This window comes from Rhamphochromis sp. 'chilingali' (genome assembly GCF_963969265.1).
Source record: "Rhamphochromis sp. 'chilingali' genome assembly, chromosome: 19".
NCBI classification, from domain to species: domain Eukaryota; kingdom Metazoa; phylum Chordata; class Actinopteri; order Cichliformes; family Cichlidae; genus Rhamphochromis; species Rhamphochromis sp. 'chilingali'.
Window position 1 is genome coordinate 3977292 of NC_137946.1, and position 18247 is coordinate 3995538.

Below are 18247 nucleotides of genomic sequence, written 5' to 3' on the forward strand. Positions count from 1 at the left end.
GTGTGTGTGCACTTGCCAGGGAGCTGTTTTCCCTCCTTCCACATCTGCAGTCCTCGCTGTGCTGTCCTCAAGCAAAGTGGCATCTGACTGAAAGTGATCTACTGAGGAGACATTCAGCTCTTCCAAGAACACAATTACCATGACTTCCCATTATCAAACTTCAAAATGCACCCAATTAAGCTTTTCAATAAGTGATGATCTGCAAATGCAGTAAATAATGGGAAGCTATTCATATAACCTAATAACCTAAATAAGCTCCCAGCCTACCCCACTTGCAAAGTAGAAATAGAGTCACCAAAAATACGCTCTGCTAAAGGGTCTGCTCCCAGCCAGCTACCTTAAAAAAACTGAAGCAGAAGTTGAATCAGCTGTGGCAACTTCACGTGTACCATCCACATATAAGATGGATTAAAAAGAGACTGCAAACAGCCTGGCTTACCAAAAAGGTAATAGCCACGAGGGTACAGAGCCGCATGGGGGGGTGCAAGTCTCTCCCAGTTCTGCGTGAAAAACATGCAAACAAACAGTTCAAATATCCACACAGTCCAATTCAACTTATGGGTACAGACAGTGGCGGAGGTGTGGTCCCTGGCTCAGCTGCAGGGGAGGGGTGGTGCAGTGAGCTCAAGGGGCGGTGCCAGGCAGGTGAGTGGACAGGTGGTGGTGATGGCACTGACGAGCTCTCGACTGTTTTTAGTGACGCTGGAGTGGAGAGGGGGAGGGTTCTTCAGAAGGCGTGCACAACGCCGAAGGAGAGCAGCAGTGGGAAGTGTGTGTGCCAAACCCTAGAAGTACACTGCTCTGTGTGTGTGTGTGTGTGTGTGTGTGTGTGTGTGTGTGTGTGTGTGTGTGTGTGTGTGTGTGTGTGTGTGTGTGTGTGTCCGGTCCTTCTACGCAGATTTCTCAAGATGGTGTGACGATCACAAATAATATCTCTAACACCACCTGCACTATCTTTTACCAAAGGAATGGGGCAATGTGACAGCAGTCACCACTGAGCCAAAACTTTCTAAGCCTTCATAAAAACACAGATTTCCACATAAGCCGTGAGCTGCTCAGCTGAGACGCCTGCTCTGACCGATTGCTGGAGAACAGCTTCACTTCGTTTTCTACTATAAGTCTGCTTATGAATATCAAATGATAATCCAATGATGACCCAGTTCATCCTGTCTCTGCTCTGCTGTGCCAGTGACAGGTTGGACTGATTTATCCAAACCACATGCGCAGAGGTCGGATATTATTGTTCCAGGAAACATCACTGTAGTCCAACTTGCAGACACAAAAAGCTAAAAGCACTGATTGAACACAACTATTTCCCACGTTCCTGTGTTGGCTATGGAGAAAATACAGCAGTGGAGAAATCTCAAGTTTTGTTTCTGACTCTAAAATTAGTTATTAGAGACACCCAAGTTAGGTTGAAAAGAACTGCAGTCAGGCACTGAGTGTGTGGGGTTTCTACTATACACACCTCGCTGACGGACAAAAGTTGTTTGCAACACGCACTTCCAATGGAGACACGTCACCAAGAGCTACAAAGGTTAACCTCATGGTGAGCCTTGAAGACTAACCACACTGCCTAGAAAATATTTATGCATATTACACATTGTGTCTAATCCATCACACAGATACTGAGATATTTCAGTCCAGACCAACGTGGCAAACAGATGGCTCGACAGAAACGCTACCCTAATGTGTGAATAAAAATAACAGTGTGATCGGTATCAAGCATTTATGATATTTTTAATTATACGTATAACACTTCAAAATAAAATACCAACATTATTTTGATGTATCGAAATAGAGCAGCAGTGCTCGGCAGCCCAGATTGCTCTACTTTGTTTTCTCTGCTGCAGAGCTGATCGGTCCAAACGGCTGCAAGAACCTGACACAAAAGTGTCAGGCCAATAAATTCGCCTGCGCTACTACGCAAACAGAATGAGTTTATTAAATCAAATTTCTCTACTAGTTATTAAAGTGTATGTCAGTACACTAGGTCAGAGCTTCTTATTAATGTGTTATGATTACAGGCTGAAGTTTGCAGAACATAAAATATGACTAAAAATAAATGGCGGGTCTCCAGTGGCACCATTTTCACACTGTAGTATTTTTACTCGGATGTAGAGCTGAAGGGGTTTTGAGTGCACGGCTGCCTGTGGGCCTTTGCTGCAGTGTGAAGGAGCTGGATCTAAAATCATTAAAGCTAAAAAAATAAAAATAAAAATGGGGATCTAACCGTACTGAGGAGAGCAATGGAATTTAAACAGGGGGAGAGAGGTCGCTGTTAGGGGATGAGATGATGGTTTGGAACAAAAAATCCTTTTCTTACTTTAGCGTACATATATTTGCACACAGATTATAAATCTATACATTTTGGAACTTGAAAACAATTCGTTGTTTACACTTACATGCAAACATATTCAAGTTATTTGATGAACATGCAAACTCTCAGCTTTGATTTCAGGGCCTGAACAAAAATACGACAGGAATTGGTCATTTCTAAACAGTTTCCTGTTTTTGGGAGCTTAAATACAATTTGGAAATTCACCCAAAAGCTGGTAAGATGCGTGCATTTCATTCAGTATTTTTTTATTTTATGAAGCCCATAAAAGATCTGGAAAAGATTCGAAGTGCGGTATTTGAAAATGGATGTTGCTGCAGTGAACCTACAACATGGACTCTCAATTTAAGTAAGATTATCAAACAAGAACAATCCAGACACAGGGTGGGAATTTTCAGAATGTCAATACAACATTCTGGGGGAAAAAAGTGCATCAGTGAGCTCAACATCTGCACGAAACCCAAACGACCATGACAGCAGTAATCAACATCTTTGGTAATGAAACATCTGTTACAGCAACCTTTATTGGCACTGGCTCTCCTGCACTGAGTGAAGACAAAAGCACAGCATCGCTAATATTCCAAATAATACGCTAATATTTGTCCAAATGCAGAAAGTTAACTGGACGATGTTTCACAGGTCAAGGACCCAAAATAGACGAAAAAAACTGACGAACACAAAGGAGGACATGCAAGCACTTCTCTTCCTGGGTTTATGTCATTGAAATGATTCTGTTTCACACTGGAATGCAGAAAACACCAAAGAAAAAGTATCTCCATGACAAGCTTGCAGCTTTGTTGTCTTAAGCCCAACTTCATTTTTATAAGAGCAGAAATGAGTAATGAGGCTTTGTGAATGTGCTTTCAGCGCTTCTAGGAGTTAACCTCACTCTAGGCCCCGCAGGTCAGGACAGGACAGCGTGGTTTGTCAAGTGTAAAGGCGGAAAGGGAAATCAATCAGCCCAGTCGAGCTGCAAATGTTATAGGAAGACAGGGTACAGGGAACAGAGGGGACCGGTAATGTTTATTCTTTGTGGGAAAATCATAAAATATAAAACAGCACAGTGGGAACATGTGCCTGCAGACCTGATCTATTTGCCTTATGACAAAATCCTGTTTCGCACATGCATGTGATACACATTAACTGATCTTAATGGTCGCTGGTGGGGAGAGCTTTCCCTCTGCTTCACAGGAAATGTTGCGTCTGATACGTCCAGTTGAGCTCAACAAAGAAAGAAAATATAAAGACATAAAGCATCATAGCTATGTGGAATAGACCCAAGATCTCAAAAGCACTCCTGATTAATCTAAAGAGGACCTATTAAACCACTGCAGCATGAAAAAAGTGGTTATTTATGTTATGTTTCTTCAAATTTTTCAAAATGGACTGATCTGGAATATAATGTATTTGTGTATTCTCAGCACAAATTAATTTAGAACATGATTGTCTGATGATGATGTGTTGATGGTAATGAAAATTTAAGCCATTTCCTTATGTTTTCTTTTCTTCTTCTTTTTTTTACCTCAGTTCCATTACCCCATAGGTAATGGAATTGAGCGGCCCTCATCACCCTTCCTCTAGTCTGTCACAGGAGCAGGTGATGTATTTGCATGCATGTAACATGTGTAGAATGTAGGCATAAAAACATTATTATACTGCCCTTGAACAGGCACTGCTCTAGTTAAAGGGAAAGTGCTGAAGTCTAGCAGTATTTATTAATGCATTTGTTACATTTGTTGTTATTGAAACTTTTAGGACCTTTCAACCTTTGAGTTCACCTCCACTCTTCAGCTTTATACTACTTTAACTTTGAGTGTGCGCACTCTTACCCAACTTGCAAGATGCCATTCATCAATGTCTACAAGCACTGCAACTCTAAAGACCTTTCACTGACATACAGCATTGTGGTGCTCAAATTATTTCTGTGTCTCATGGTTATTGTGTGTGTGTGTGTGTGTGTGTGTGTGTGTGTGTGTGTGTGTGGGGGGGCTCTGGCTGGTCTTTTGTTTCCCCAACAAGGGCAGAATGCATCCAAGCGTTACATCATCCTCAGCTCACAGGCAGTGGAGAGCGGTCCTCTGAATGAACATGTGACAAAGGGTCTGACATCATCTCTCTGTCGGCCAAGGCCCTCATTCTGTTTTCTCCAGGCAACCACACAGTATGACCCTAAATATCATACAGATGGAAACCCATTAGAAAACCTGCAGGTTATTGTTAAGTGTCCTGTGTTTCTAAATGACGGGTTGCCTGGCTGTATGCTTTGGAGTTGTACTGCAGCTGATGGATTGGGTCCCACTGGGGGGGAGGGAATGCATCTCTCACGGTGCTTTGTGAGCAGAGGGGGTGACTGGGCAGGAGAAGCGTATTTTGTGTCGATGCTGGGGATGGACTCGAGCAGGAGATGGCTAGAAAGCCGAATGGAGGAGTAAGAAAAGAGACAAATAAAGACAGGCCCTCATCACCCTTCCTCTAGTCTGTCACAGGAGCAGCTGAGACACATCAGCTGTACAGCAACGCACAGCAAGGCGGTCTAAAGGAGCCCTGAGAGGGACGTCAGTCTTCGTCACATACATGGCTGCACACACACCCTGCTACTGTTATTCACCCACACACAAATCACACCCTCAATAACTGCCTGAACCACCGTCAGCATGAGAGAGGGGGCGCTCTTTCACATGTGTCTGACAGCCCTCTGCGTTGGCCTGCGCCTGCTGTGTTTTGCTTGTACGTGTCGTCTTCCAGGTTGCTGGTAGGTGCGGTAACTGGGAGCACCTGGCCACTCTCCTCGGAGCATACCTCAGCTTTCTCTCTCTCTCCATTCACCCTGCACCGTGTTATTTGTCTGGTTGGTTTTGAACTGGTTACTTTAGGGCTCACATTACACACCTAACATTCAATCACTCATCCAACTGCTGACACACTAACAAATGCCAATGTAAAGTTTTATGTGGTTAATAACTTTGTAAACCATGTCTCTCCCATATTTGTTAAGGCTCTTGAGCGAGACCATAACAGCTGTTAAACTGGTTTATTTCCATGATTATCCACCTTAAAAGTCACACTCAATGTTTCTTACTATAAGTCTGCCATAATGCACTTTATGGCATTGTACTTGGTTCAGTGTTTCAGTCCTATTAGTGTCTTCAGTGCTGTTGTGTGTGTACAAAGGCGGTGCTGGAACAAATCGCACTACTACTCCCTCTAATGCATTTCTGGGAGAGTACTGTCCTGCTCGTAGTAGTAGTGTACTATACTGTGTTGAAACGTGTTGAAGCAGAGGCAAACAGATTGGCTGATGCAGACTTCATCCTACACCAAGATAATGAGCCAAAACGGAAGAAAATAAGGCCGAAGGCTTCAAATAGTGTAAGAGAAGCACAGATTGTGAGCACAGACCAAGTGTGGGTCTGATGACCTAAATTTCATCATCAGACGGTGAGTGAGGCAGTCCGAGCAGCCGTCCACGTGCTTGCCTGTTTTTTGTGACCATGTCAACTTATCTCTGGAGACTTTACATTACAGTGTTATAACTGCACCCCAGACAGAGATGCATAACAGAAATGACTAAATGACAGAATGAAACAGCCCGTTACTGTCTCACTCACACACACACACACACACACACACACACACACACACACTACAACCTTTAGCCATTTCTGACGCCTGTGAATAACTTAAATACTGTTAATAATCGTACAGATGACAGCGGTCAGCACCACTAACACTGTTTCTGGAAAGGACCTGTTTGTGTGACTTTCACCCTCACACACATTTTATTAGTAAAATGTGTAACAGTGTGGTCTTCAGTGTGGTCAATGTGGAAAAGGCAGGGCAAAATGCTAGGCTAATGAGCAACAATAAGGGTGAGTGGTGCTGGCTGGCTAGTTGGCAGGCACAGTGGGACAGTGGTGATGAAGTCAATACATTTACTTTGCTGGTCTCTGGCTCCAGACTTTGTCATGCAGCCCTTGGCCTGCAAGGCTGGGAGGGGCTAAGAGGAAGAGCGAGAAGCTGGGGGCGATTCAACCGAGACATCATGGAGGGCACAGACTATGGGGGGGCAGTGCATGCATGGGCCAACACACTGTGACAGTGTGCCAGGTCACAGAGGAAAGGCCAGAGCCATTCTGACAAACAGTATTAATTAAAAATTAACAACTAATATAGAATACAAGGTCGAGTCTTCAGCTATCAGTCTTCTAGAGAGGAATCAGCTTCTAGTTTAGTTTCAGGAGACACACACATCTATACTTTTAACATTAGGATTAAAATATTCATTTAGCTTAGAGCTGGATCAGGTGCTCGGGCTGCTGAGGAACATCCATGATGCACTGAGCACCTTCTGTAGTTTACAGTTTGTGCTTTGCTCAATTTGTTATCCTCAACTCTGTATGCGCTGCCTCTTCCTGAACCTTAAAGGCTTCACACTACCGTCGCCATGTGCTGGCTTATAAAGAATTACCTAATTATTGGGGTAATATATCTAATATTGTGGGTCTTTACCTTTTAAAGCTCCTTGACTACTGCTGTGACCTATACAATAAGAACAGAACAAAATCAGTCTGACCAGAGTATCTAAATCTGCCCTTTCATCTCACATCCAACTGTTCACCTGTCATTTCATTTATCCCATGCACTGATATCAACGTTGTTTTAGATGGCGTGTATATCATTTGGTGCAAAACCATATCTGTCTCAAGTAGATTAAATAACCAGCAGTGAATTCAGTTGGCTGAGGTCTCTTCTGCATACTTCAGATTCCAGCCTCAAGCACTAGCTTCAGAAAGAGTGGAGGACAGCATACACAGCAGCACAGAATGACACAAATATCAGCAGGGACTTATCCATTCTCTTAGGAATGGTTTTAGCCAATGCACAGAGGATTTAAAGTGTCAGACAAGGTTAATCAATACCAATTCATCCACCTTCTCTACATCCAACTTAATAGGTTTCTAAGTTTTGACATTTAATAGATTCTCAAGAGTGCACCAACAGTACTGTGCCAAAATCAATACAAACTTTCATGGCCACCCATAGCAAGATGACCTAAACTGCATTTTTTCAGACCACTCACTTTGATGTGAAGTCTGCGCTAGATCCGCCTGAAGCTAGTTCAATTAAAAGAAAGGAAGGCTTACTCATCCTAATGAGAGCTGCAGAGAAACAAACAGGAGTCCTACTTGGAGCCATCACTCCTGCTTCTGTTTGCTCCAAAACATCAATGTCTGCCAAATCAAACTCATACATGACTGTGCAGCCACAGGGCACCAGGATGTAGCTAAGGTCACAGATTTAGTCCTTATTATTACTACCACTACTACTACATGTGTTAGACATTCGGTGCCAACATTCAAAAACATCTTTTTTTCCCCCTCTAAGTGATGAAATAAAACATTCACATTTATCATAATCCAGATGAAAACTCTGCAACAGGCCAGTCACCTGTCCATGATGTACCCCACCTCTCACTCTATGACAGCTGGGATACGTTCCAGGATTCCTTTCTTTAAGTAAAACCTATTCTGAACCACCTGTGGCTTCACATAAGAACCACAATCAAACGTATTTCTTAGAGAAATGCCACAAATGACCTCGTTGGAAAATAAGCTCAGACAAATGTCATAGATATTTGTAGAAAAACCTAAATATACTATTCTTTGTTCATATAGTGTAGCATTGAAGTGTCAGCTGTCAGTTAGTAACAACCTTCTATCTAGTGCCATTGTTTTTAAATGCTTTCAGAAGTGCAAAAATTAGGCATAATAGTATTTAGTCTCGAACAGCTGTCAAGATAAAAAGATTTTTTTTATATTTTCCAAAGATCATTTGTGATGCATTTGTGTCTGATGTCACAGCACCATCATCAAATCAATTATAGTCTTTTTGGAGTGACTCTATTCAGATTTGTAACAGCATAGAATGTACAAAAAGGAAAAGCTGCTGTCATTAGATCCTTTCTGTATGGCCTGCAAATCTTTTTAGAGCAACAGTATTTTAAGGCAACAAGTTTCTCTAACATCAAAGCAACTAAATAAGCAAAAAGTTCTGCACTAGATTAATTTGGAAGTCTTGTTAAGGTACAGTCAGACAGAAGAAGGTTGGAAGAACCTTACTTTGTCAACACCACTGTAAGGTTATGCTTTTGTTTTCATTTATTTAACATTTAAACCAGATTCTTCCTCTGAGGAATACGATGTCTGGACTAAATTTCACAGCAGGTCACAGTTGTCAATACACTGCAAAGAAACCCTCTGAGGACAAAAGCAATGCATGATATTGTTTTCATTTTTTATAGTCTGAATCTGAATTGATTAAAGTGTAAGACTGCATCGCATCATTTTGGCTTTTTAAAACCCAAATCGACACAAAAATGTGTAGCTGGCTGCACTCAAGTGTGCATACACTATTCAGCACTTGTCATTAACCAAATCTCCAAAAATAATATGTCTGAAACGGCCTCTTTTACGATTACATCAGAACAGCACTTCATCAGCAGCACGACTGGCTGAAAACCCCAAACATGTGACCAGTAATGCCACTTCTTTGTGTCAAAACGGAGCAAACAGTGAATCAACACAGAGCACACGGACACATTAAAATGTAATGAACAGACCACTCTGTGAGCAGCCACAGAGAAGATTTAAAAGACTTTGAAAGTAAAGGTTAAGCCATGTCTCCATCTTTGCCAGAACGACTGACAGTCTGTCAGTTAAACGTTCCATCTACAAAACCAGCATCATAAGAAAAGGACTGCCACGTAAGTGGTGCTCTCAGGGCTTGTGGGACTGTGCCATTATTATTTTTCCACAACAAAACTTTGTGTGACTCACATTCTCCTCTGGCAAAGATTTTTATTATGGAAGTGAAATAATAATAATGGAATAATGGAATAAGTATTCCAGCAGAAGGCCCAATTCCAAAGCTGAACCTAAGTCCTACCCTGCCTCAGTCCAGCACAGAGGAAACATAAAACCTCACTGGACCTGCTCCACATACATTACTATTTATTTGGGATTTTTTCACTTCAATGGTGGAGATGCATAAGGAAAAATGAAATATAGTTAATGTGAAAATCTGTGCTGTTCATAGAATCTGTGAAGAAGATGTAAAAATGTGCAGCAGCGTGTCTATGAAACACCCTGAATGATTTCTTGGGCATCAACATTCTCACTTATCATTTATAAAAAGCTTTACTATTTATGCCGTGTCAGAATCATTAGGGAGCAAGTAAATAGAATGCAGTTGTGACCAATTCATTAAACAAGCAAACATGTTTGGTTGAGGCGAACAAATAGCAAATAATTAATCCCTAAGCAAACACAGAAGACATGAGTTTCCACTGGGGTTCAGCTGGCTCAGAAGAAGAGGCAGGAGCTGCACTGAATACTAAAAGTACACAGGAGGCAACACAAAGACACAAGGCTACTTAAAGGCATATGAAAACCAGGAAAGGATCAGCTGGCCAAACAAAAGGACAACCAATCTACTGGCTGTAGACAATTTAAATTAGCTTGAGATGTATACAATGAGTGGACGGGTGGAGTTAGATCAACAAATGACCTGCACGTAAAATACAACACAGCAAACTCTCACTCTGCCGTTGCAATAGCAGTGGGATAGTCAGCTATAGCAATAGTCAGCTAAATCAAACCCGATTTAGCTGACTGGTGACCCCTACTGGCTTCTTGTAGTAATGACAAGACTGGCTGGGTAAAAAAAAGCTCTCACTACAGTTGACTGCAGCACAGTTCCTCTTGACAATGTGTTTAAGGATTCATAAGATAGATATTTTAACCTCACAACCCCACCAGTCACCAAAGTAAGAGTCAGAGATCAGCTGTATTTACTGCACTGTGGTGCTGAACATCATCATCTTTCACAAACGTAAAGCACAACTTCAAAATTAAACATTTAAAAGATCAGTGAATAAATGTTTGGTAAAACTAAAATAAACTACTTTCCGCACTATAAGGCGCACTTAAAATCCTTTCATTTTCTCAAAAATCATCAGTGCGCCTTATGTTAAATTCTGGTTGTGCTTACTGACCTTGAACCGATTTTATGTGGTACATGACGCACAAGAATCTGTCAAAAATGTTTTAGTATTACTTTGCTAACCTACAAAGCCACACGGCTTGATGGGTTGTCGGAGCATTATGACTACTGTAGTCAGGAGCCTCACGGAGTAATCTTGGTCCGAAACTCCGCCCACTTCAGGTCCCAAAAACAAACGAACACTGCAGCATCACTGAGAGTTAAAAACTGTCTAAATTCTTTCATCTTTAATAAAATGATCAGTGTTGCTGCTTTACCAGGTGTAACAATGAAGTTTAACATCCAGGCATCCATGAAAACAGAATTTATTAAATTTAACTGAGTTAGAAGTTCGCAGGAAGTTAGCTTGCTAGCTTCCACCTAAACATGAAATAGCATGTTCTGACAGAGATTTCTGAAGAAATTCAAACGTACAGCTCTGCTATCACTTCCAACATAAATGAAGACAGAAAACTAAACAGCAGTGACGTTTGCAGGGTTACTGAAGTTGGGCTAGCTGGTATATAATGATGTGCTACGTGATCGCTAGCTACACGGCTATGTTAGCATAACATAAACACAGTGAAGCTGGAGGATGAACACTAACTTTTTTCCCCACTCGATAAAAGTTAACGTGAAGGTTCCTGATGGTCAGGGACAAATGCAATTGCATAGCAGGATGCTATACACGGGCCAAACTTCAGTCAGGAGAACAACTGAGATAATCGATCCACAACACAAGGTTAGTCATTAATATACTGCAACAACATGGGAATAGAGCAGCTGCCAGAGAATTCAACATTAATGAATCAATGGTACAGAAGTGGAGGAAGCAAGAAGAATGAGTTGAGTAAAGTTTGACTTATCTGACTGTTTTGTTTCGCTTAATGCGCCTTATAATCCGGTGCGCTTTATGGTCCAAAAAATACAGTAAAATAAAATAATCAAATGAAATATCAGACATACCTGTACTACAGGGGCACAGGCTTTTCACTGAGTTACTCAGGTATTCCCATTTGATTTTTTTTGTTTTTAACTAGTTAAAAAAAAAATCCTTTTCCACACAGAAAGTGTAACAAACAATTCAAATATTTAACCAGGGTGCAGGTGGGATTAAAAAACACTTGGTTCACAGTTCCTAGTTTGGATATTTTAAAGCATGGGGGGGACTTTTAAAAACATCAAAACAGACTGCAAAGACAACTGCTGGCAAAGCAAGTTGTGACTCAGCTTGGGACTCAACAGCCACTAAGGTTAATAAAGGCAAAGACATGAGGGAGCTATGTGGAGGAATCTCCAGGAGAGACTGTGGTAGAAGAAAACTTTTTAAAGATCTTATATTTATATTATATTAGCAAAATGGGGCATTTAAGGAACCAGGAAACCATAGCAAACACCAACAATCTCCATGCATCAATGGCAAAAAAGTTCTACCTGACATCATGTGGAGAAGTCCTGCTTCATTCAGTCTTTACAAATATCATCAGCCAATTTCTTCTCAGTGAGAGCGAGTATTTTTCAATAAGCTGTGCAAAGGTTCATCCACAACATCGCTGACATTTGTGGCGCTGTAATTTTAAACTCATAATCCCAATCAAAGTTTTTAAAAGCCATGCTACTGATGCACACATGCCGCACCAGCTTTAACCCTTTCTCACACCAGGTGTTTGTAAAGCATTAAGAAATTCAAGAGAAGGAATCAAAAAGCTTCAAGACTGTACCTGAATTGTACCAAAGTCCACATTTTCATAGTGGAAATGAGCACACTCTGCCAGTTTTGGGAAATGGCCCTTGGTGAAGCAAAGTCTGCAAATGCAACACACACAGTTTGGTTAGCACTTCATTCTCTTCATATGGTAACAGCTTGGAGTGTGTATGATTAGCAGAAAAAGCCGAGGGCAATGCAAACAGAGGGAGCGAAAGCACGAGGCAGGCACAGAAACAGACTCGATAAACAGCCAGTTTGGAGCGATATCAGAAATGGACAGAGGAGAAATGTGAGAGCTGTGAGTTTGTGTGTCCACGTGCCCACTCACTTCTTGACATTCTTGACCTTCATGCTGGCTGTGCTGCTGCTGCATGAGCGCATGAGGGGCTCAGTCCTCAGCTCAGGGATCTCAGCACTCCTTGCCTAAAAAAACCAAAACAAAGCACACAAACATGAGAGCTCACACTTCCAGTCCGATCCAAAGCATCGATTTAATGAGCGGAGCCAGCTAATTCATACAACTGCACATCATTCAGTTAATTAGGTTTATGTGTAGCACCAGTTTGCTTAGATCAGATCAGGTAATGACTTTCCAAAAATCCTAACAGCCTTGTGTAACCAGTGCTGTACAGCAATATGCTGTTTGACTCCATCTAATGTGTTTGGATGAGCTGAGCCCTGCTGATCCTGCTGACTGACACGTGTGCAGCTTGTTAGTTGACTGGACAACAGTATGATTCCTTTGAGAATTATTATTTTCTCCCAGCTCATCCTGGTCTCTGAATTGCTTCATATGTGCACTTTCCGTTTGCTGTTTTAAACTTCATATTTTTTATTCTCGGACTCTGGCAGAGTAATTCTGCATGATTCACAGGACACATTAATCCTTATTTATCTCAATTCACCCTCTAAAACAAGCCCGTCTTCCTTTAAGCCAGCTTTCTTCTGATTCGCTGCAGAAGGTTTGAACAGCATGTGGGAGGGCTTTTCTATTCTCACAGTCAGAATAGTTTTATTAGGGATATCCCCTCACTCACATCATACAGAGCCAAGAGCAGAAAACACAAGTGTTAAAGATGTCTGAAGAATACCTGTACACATGCCAACTAGGGCCTGATGGGTGAAAATGGGCACATCTACGAGGGTGATTGTTGTAGTTCTGTTCAGTGTTTACCACGCCAGCCGTGAGCAGCAGCGTCTCAGCTGGTAGCGGAAACGCTAACTTAGCATGGAGGAAGTTAACAGTCAAGCAACAGCAGCGTGAAGATACTTCACGCCTCCATCACCAACAGCTTTTCTTTATATGCTTTGCAATAATATTTGACTAAACTGCAGACTGTGGTCAGCTGACAGCTGAGCAGCTTCATCAACAACAAGGCTTTTTTGTTTTCTTCTCTCTCATATGTTGCTCATTCTCATTCTTGTTATGTTTGATTCCGAAGCTTTTATTGCACTTCCTATAACATAACCTGCTGCCACCTTGATAAATATTTCACTTCTCTTGTCAGCTTTACAATGTGTGTAAGGATGACTGTAAATAACAGCAGTATGACGCAAATCCTCCTCTCACACCGAGCTGAAATAACATGACTGCAAATAAAGGAGATCAATCAAAATTGGATCTTCACTCTATTGTTATTATTATTATTGTTGTTATTATTATTTTACTAATAATTACTAGATTCATTTTATTACATTACATAGATTACATTTTATTTTCGAAAGCAACACTTAAATGCAGCCTGGCAGACATCTGTAGCATATTAGTGCTGGAAAAAGCTACATTTGTGTATCCCTAATTTAAATGTATAGTAATGTCATGAATGCCTCACATACATGTGGTTAATGGACAAGCCGAGGGAGTGTTTCAAGGTCTTTGCACACTTACACATGTTATGAAACAGCGTTCAGTCCATAGTGTGTACTGTGCAGACTTAAAATATCACAGTCAGTCCTGTTTTTGTATGAAGATTATTCCAGAACCGACTGATTTTTAACTCATGCTCAGTAGCAGGAATCAAGTCAGGAACTGTTATTTTTAGTCATTTAATTCTTATACATAAGATGGAAGAATCTGAGCATTATGAACAATAACAACAACAGTTTGACTTGGAAACTATGTTGAACATCTAAAAGCATCAGGCACAGTTGGTTGAGAAGCATTTCTGCAGTCTCTGACTAAAAGACCACTCCCCACACAGATTCACCGACAGCCACTCACTCTGGTTGTTATCGTGTTCAAAAATAAAGCCATTCGCATCATTTAGCTTAAATTAGACTGAAAATCAAAAGCAGATGTGGTAAGAGTCTGGGGAATCTACTTTAGTGCAAGCAGATTTTAATCAGTGGATTTACTCGCTGTGAAGCTGTGTAAGAAAACAGGAACATGACTTAGGCAAGGTTACAGAACTGTGAAAGCTTCATTCATTCAGCTTGTAACCTCACCACAGCCGCTGACAGGTACGGTGCTTTGCATATGCGGTCAGACCACTGAGACTTTCTGCACCACCTCTATTCCAGGTGCTAAATGGGCCCAGGTAGAGGTGAAAGATGGAGCACTTGTAGCTGTTTCTGTACAGCAGGATTAAATTTGCTCTCTCAAGTTATGCTGCCAGTGAGAAGGTGGTTATATTGGTTACTACAGTTTTTGTTTAACCATCAGTGAGCTGGCTGCAATGATTAGTCCTATTTGGTAATAAAGCTTACTACACACTTACATCTACCCTCTTGCATCCTACTATGAATTGAACAGCGATAAAATACTTAGTACCTTTGTTTTTCAGTCATCTGCCACACAAAACGTGGTGATAATCTCATCGTTTCACAGTGCTAATGCAAAACACAGTATTGTGCCTGTCACAGTTCTCATTTTCACAGCTCTGACGACATGTATAAACTCACTGTGTTCTCATTGGGCGATATCATGCCTTGCATTTTACATACACAACAAGAAGCCCGGACACATCAAACAGCCAGAGCTGCGTTTCTGCATCACATGAAGATTTAATGGGGGGGGGGGGGGGGGGGGGGGGGGGGATTGTGAGCTACTAACATCGTTTTTTGATTTCATTTTAAAGCTACATCACTCGCTACAATTACAGTTGTAACTTTTTTACCACTACAGACAAACACTCTGTATCTGAACATAAACAAGTGCTTGTTGGTAAGACAAAATAAAATCTAAATAAAATAAAATAAAAAACGAACCGAATTATCTTGTATCATTGCTAAAATAGGAATGTTGCATGTCATGTAGACTGCAGGTATTTAAGTTGCTGATGATGATCACGTTGCACGGGTGCGTGCGGGTTTTGTTCTACTAGAATATGATCTAGCCTACACAGTGCACCAGGGCGTTGGTGTGACAGCTTACACCAAGTTGTTCACACTTCTTTTCATCATGTCTTCCAACCACTGGAGACATAAATGATGCATAGTGCCCCAGTGGACACAGCCGTATCGCAAACTGAGCAAACAATCGCACACACGCAGTATTAAAAGCACCGCCTCTCTAAATAATATTCAATAGGTTGCTCAGATTTCTCTTGCTGTTTCTCTTCCTCTCTGTTGCCCGATCGAAATGAGCAGTCGTGATACCGCTCCAACCACGCGCCAACCACGGGTGGCTCGACATGTTACCATGGAGACGGCCTCATTTTCACGGTGCTGCCGATGCAGGAAGCAAGACCCGAACTAAATAAGAGGAAAGGAAATAATGAATGAATGGCGTCTGGTGAATGGGACGAGCACGGAGAGATGAAATAATCAGACCGATCTGTACATGACCGATCTGTGCGAAGAGCTTGGAGTGTGGTAGGTTTAGAACACCAACAGTCTGCATTAAGGTTCAGCAGGCTTTTGGGAGCAAAAGAGAGACAGTTTTCAATACGAGAGACAGACATGTCATCGGCCCAGTGGCTTAAAAACAGACTGATAAGGAAGTGACAGGCAACAAACAAGCCGACAGGGTGGGGAGGTGTTCTCACTGGATCATGGATCAGACGTGTCAGGAATGACTGACTTTACTGAAGTGCGGTGATCACAGGACAAAACAATAAGTTCAACTTAAAGGTTTTACATAGATCACATTTGACAAACACAGCAAAATGAGCTGGCGACACAAATGCATGGCAAAAGTGAAAGGTGCACAATTTCCCCTGCAGGCTGGAGTCATCTGGACCTCAGATACCTGGATTTTGGTTCCCTTTTTCTTCAAAGCTTTTTTAATGTTTGCAAATACTAATGATGTATTTTGTTGATGGAGCTGAACTGATGGTAGAAACTGACAGTCCTGCATTAAATGTATACAAATATATTGAATTTCACTGTCGCTGAATTTCACTGTCGTACTATAACAGGATGCCACTGTTGCAACAAGCCAGTTTATGACATTTCTTCCCTCCCGAATATTCTACCATCAACAATCAACAATCAGCAGAACGTTACAGTGATAAGCCTGCTTGATGTAAGAATCTTAATCCATTTTTCATTTACTGGTTAAAGGTATATTCTCCTTATCTGGAACAGTCTGAATACAGGAATACAGGAAATTGTGTCTTAGTGCATTTAAAAAACAAAAGGAAACAAAACACACACACACACACACACACACACACACACACACACACACACACACACACACACACACACACACAAACTTAAAGTCCCATCAGAATGAAGGAATGAGGAACACGTACATACTCCTTGGAAAAAAGATTGCATCAGATTACTTTCACAGGCCACATTTCTTTCTAGATGTAGTACTCACTGACAAGCAAGCACTATTAACCTGGTTTATAACGGTTCTTTAACACCCTGTTACCATCACCCAGCGAGGGGGAGTCACCCAGCCACAGGGTGATATTTCAAGCAGCTCACTCTGAGCATAAGTGGGTAGGTTTAAAAAAAAAAAGAAAGAAAGAAAAAAGAAGAAAAAGAAAAAAGATGGATGATGCTTCTAATTAAAAATCCATGTTAAAAAAAGTCAAGTGTTTCTCACCATGGCACTGATGGTTTCCTCCCAGTCTGGTCTCTCTCTGGGATGGATGTGAGCCAGTTCAGGCACAAGGTCGTCGTCCTCCAGATGACGTCCAGGTCTCAGACCCCTGCAGCCAGACACACACAAACAGAAGCTTAGAACTCAAATGGCACACACTGGACTATCACAGTATCACTCTTAGTGTATGTATATATGTGAAAGTGCTATGCCAAATGCCTGGTATAACGATCTCAACTTCATGAAATATGAATTTATCCAGTACGAGTGAATAAATAGAATCCCAAATGTTGCTTTTCAATGCATTTAAATCTAATACATAGCTTTATTCCTTTATATTTTGCTAGGAAAATATAAAATAATACGTTTGGGATTATTGTCATACTGAAAAACAAAGACACTGCCAATCAGACGCTTTCCAGATGGTATTACATGGTGGATCAAAGTCCACTTTCTACCTTCATAATTCCATCAAATTTTGACAAGATTCCCATCACCACTGGTACAACACAGGCTGGGTTTTACGGATGGTTATAGACTCCTGTACTAGTATGCTGACCACCTCTATGCATACTAAAGACAAGTTGAACCAGAGATACTATATTTGCATTAAAATATAAAGAAATATTTTTTTCAAAAAAAAAAAACAAAACGGGGTGGGCTCAAATCTTTTGCACAGTGCTACCAGCTCTGTGGAGCATACCGAGGTGAGCTGTAATAACCGAGCACTCTTCACACTTACAGTTCTTTACGTGTCACAAGTTTTAATAAAAGAAAACTATCAATAACCAAAACCCAACTCTCTTCAATGGGGTTAATTACAATAACATTTCTTTCTATTTTTTATTTTTTATTTTTTTAAATACAAGCTCTACAACAATTACTACGTTTACAAAATTCTACTGCAGAACAGCATGTTGGGTGATGCTAGCTAGCCACATAGCATACCGGTTTGTTACATCTTCATGTATGCTCAATCACTTAGGTAAGGAAATCCCCAAAAGTTGATTCTGTTCATCTAGACGTAGCGTTTTCAGTCTTCTTCAGTCTCAGCTGACTTTCCCCAACTTTATAAACAGTACATTTGCACAAGGGCTGGCACTAGCACCACTGACGAACAATGGGCCATGACTTCAATTTCTTGGTTATTAATGCAAATTGTCAT

The 18247-nt window shown here is 41.2% G+C and overlaps 1 protein-coding gene across 4 annotated transcripts in view; it reads right to left on the bottom strand.

Moving 5' to 3' along the window:
* The window catches only part of arhgap32b (Rho GTPase activating protein 32b), a 124016-nt gene that overhangs the window by 45565 nt on the left and 60204 nt on the right, over positions 1-18247 (bottom strand). For all 4 annotated transcript variants that reach the window (XM_080867658.1, XM_080867656.1, XM_080867657.1 and 1 more), the window contains exons 3-5: positions 17086-17191; positions 12415-12509; positions 12100-12184 (exon numbers count right to left, since the gene is read on the bottom strand). In XM_080867658.1, the coding sequence (XP_080723784.1) occupies positions 12100-12184; positions 12415-12509; positions 17086-17191 (286 nt within the window). The remainder of the gene's footprint in view (positions 1-12099; positions 12185-12414; positions 12510-17085; positions 17192-18247) is intronic.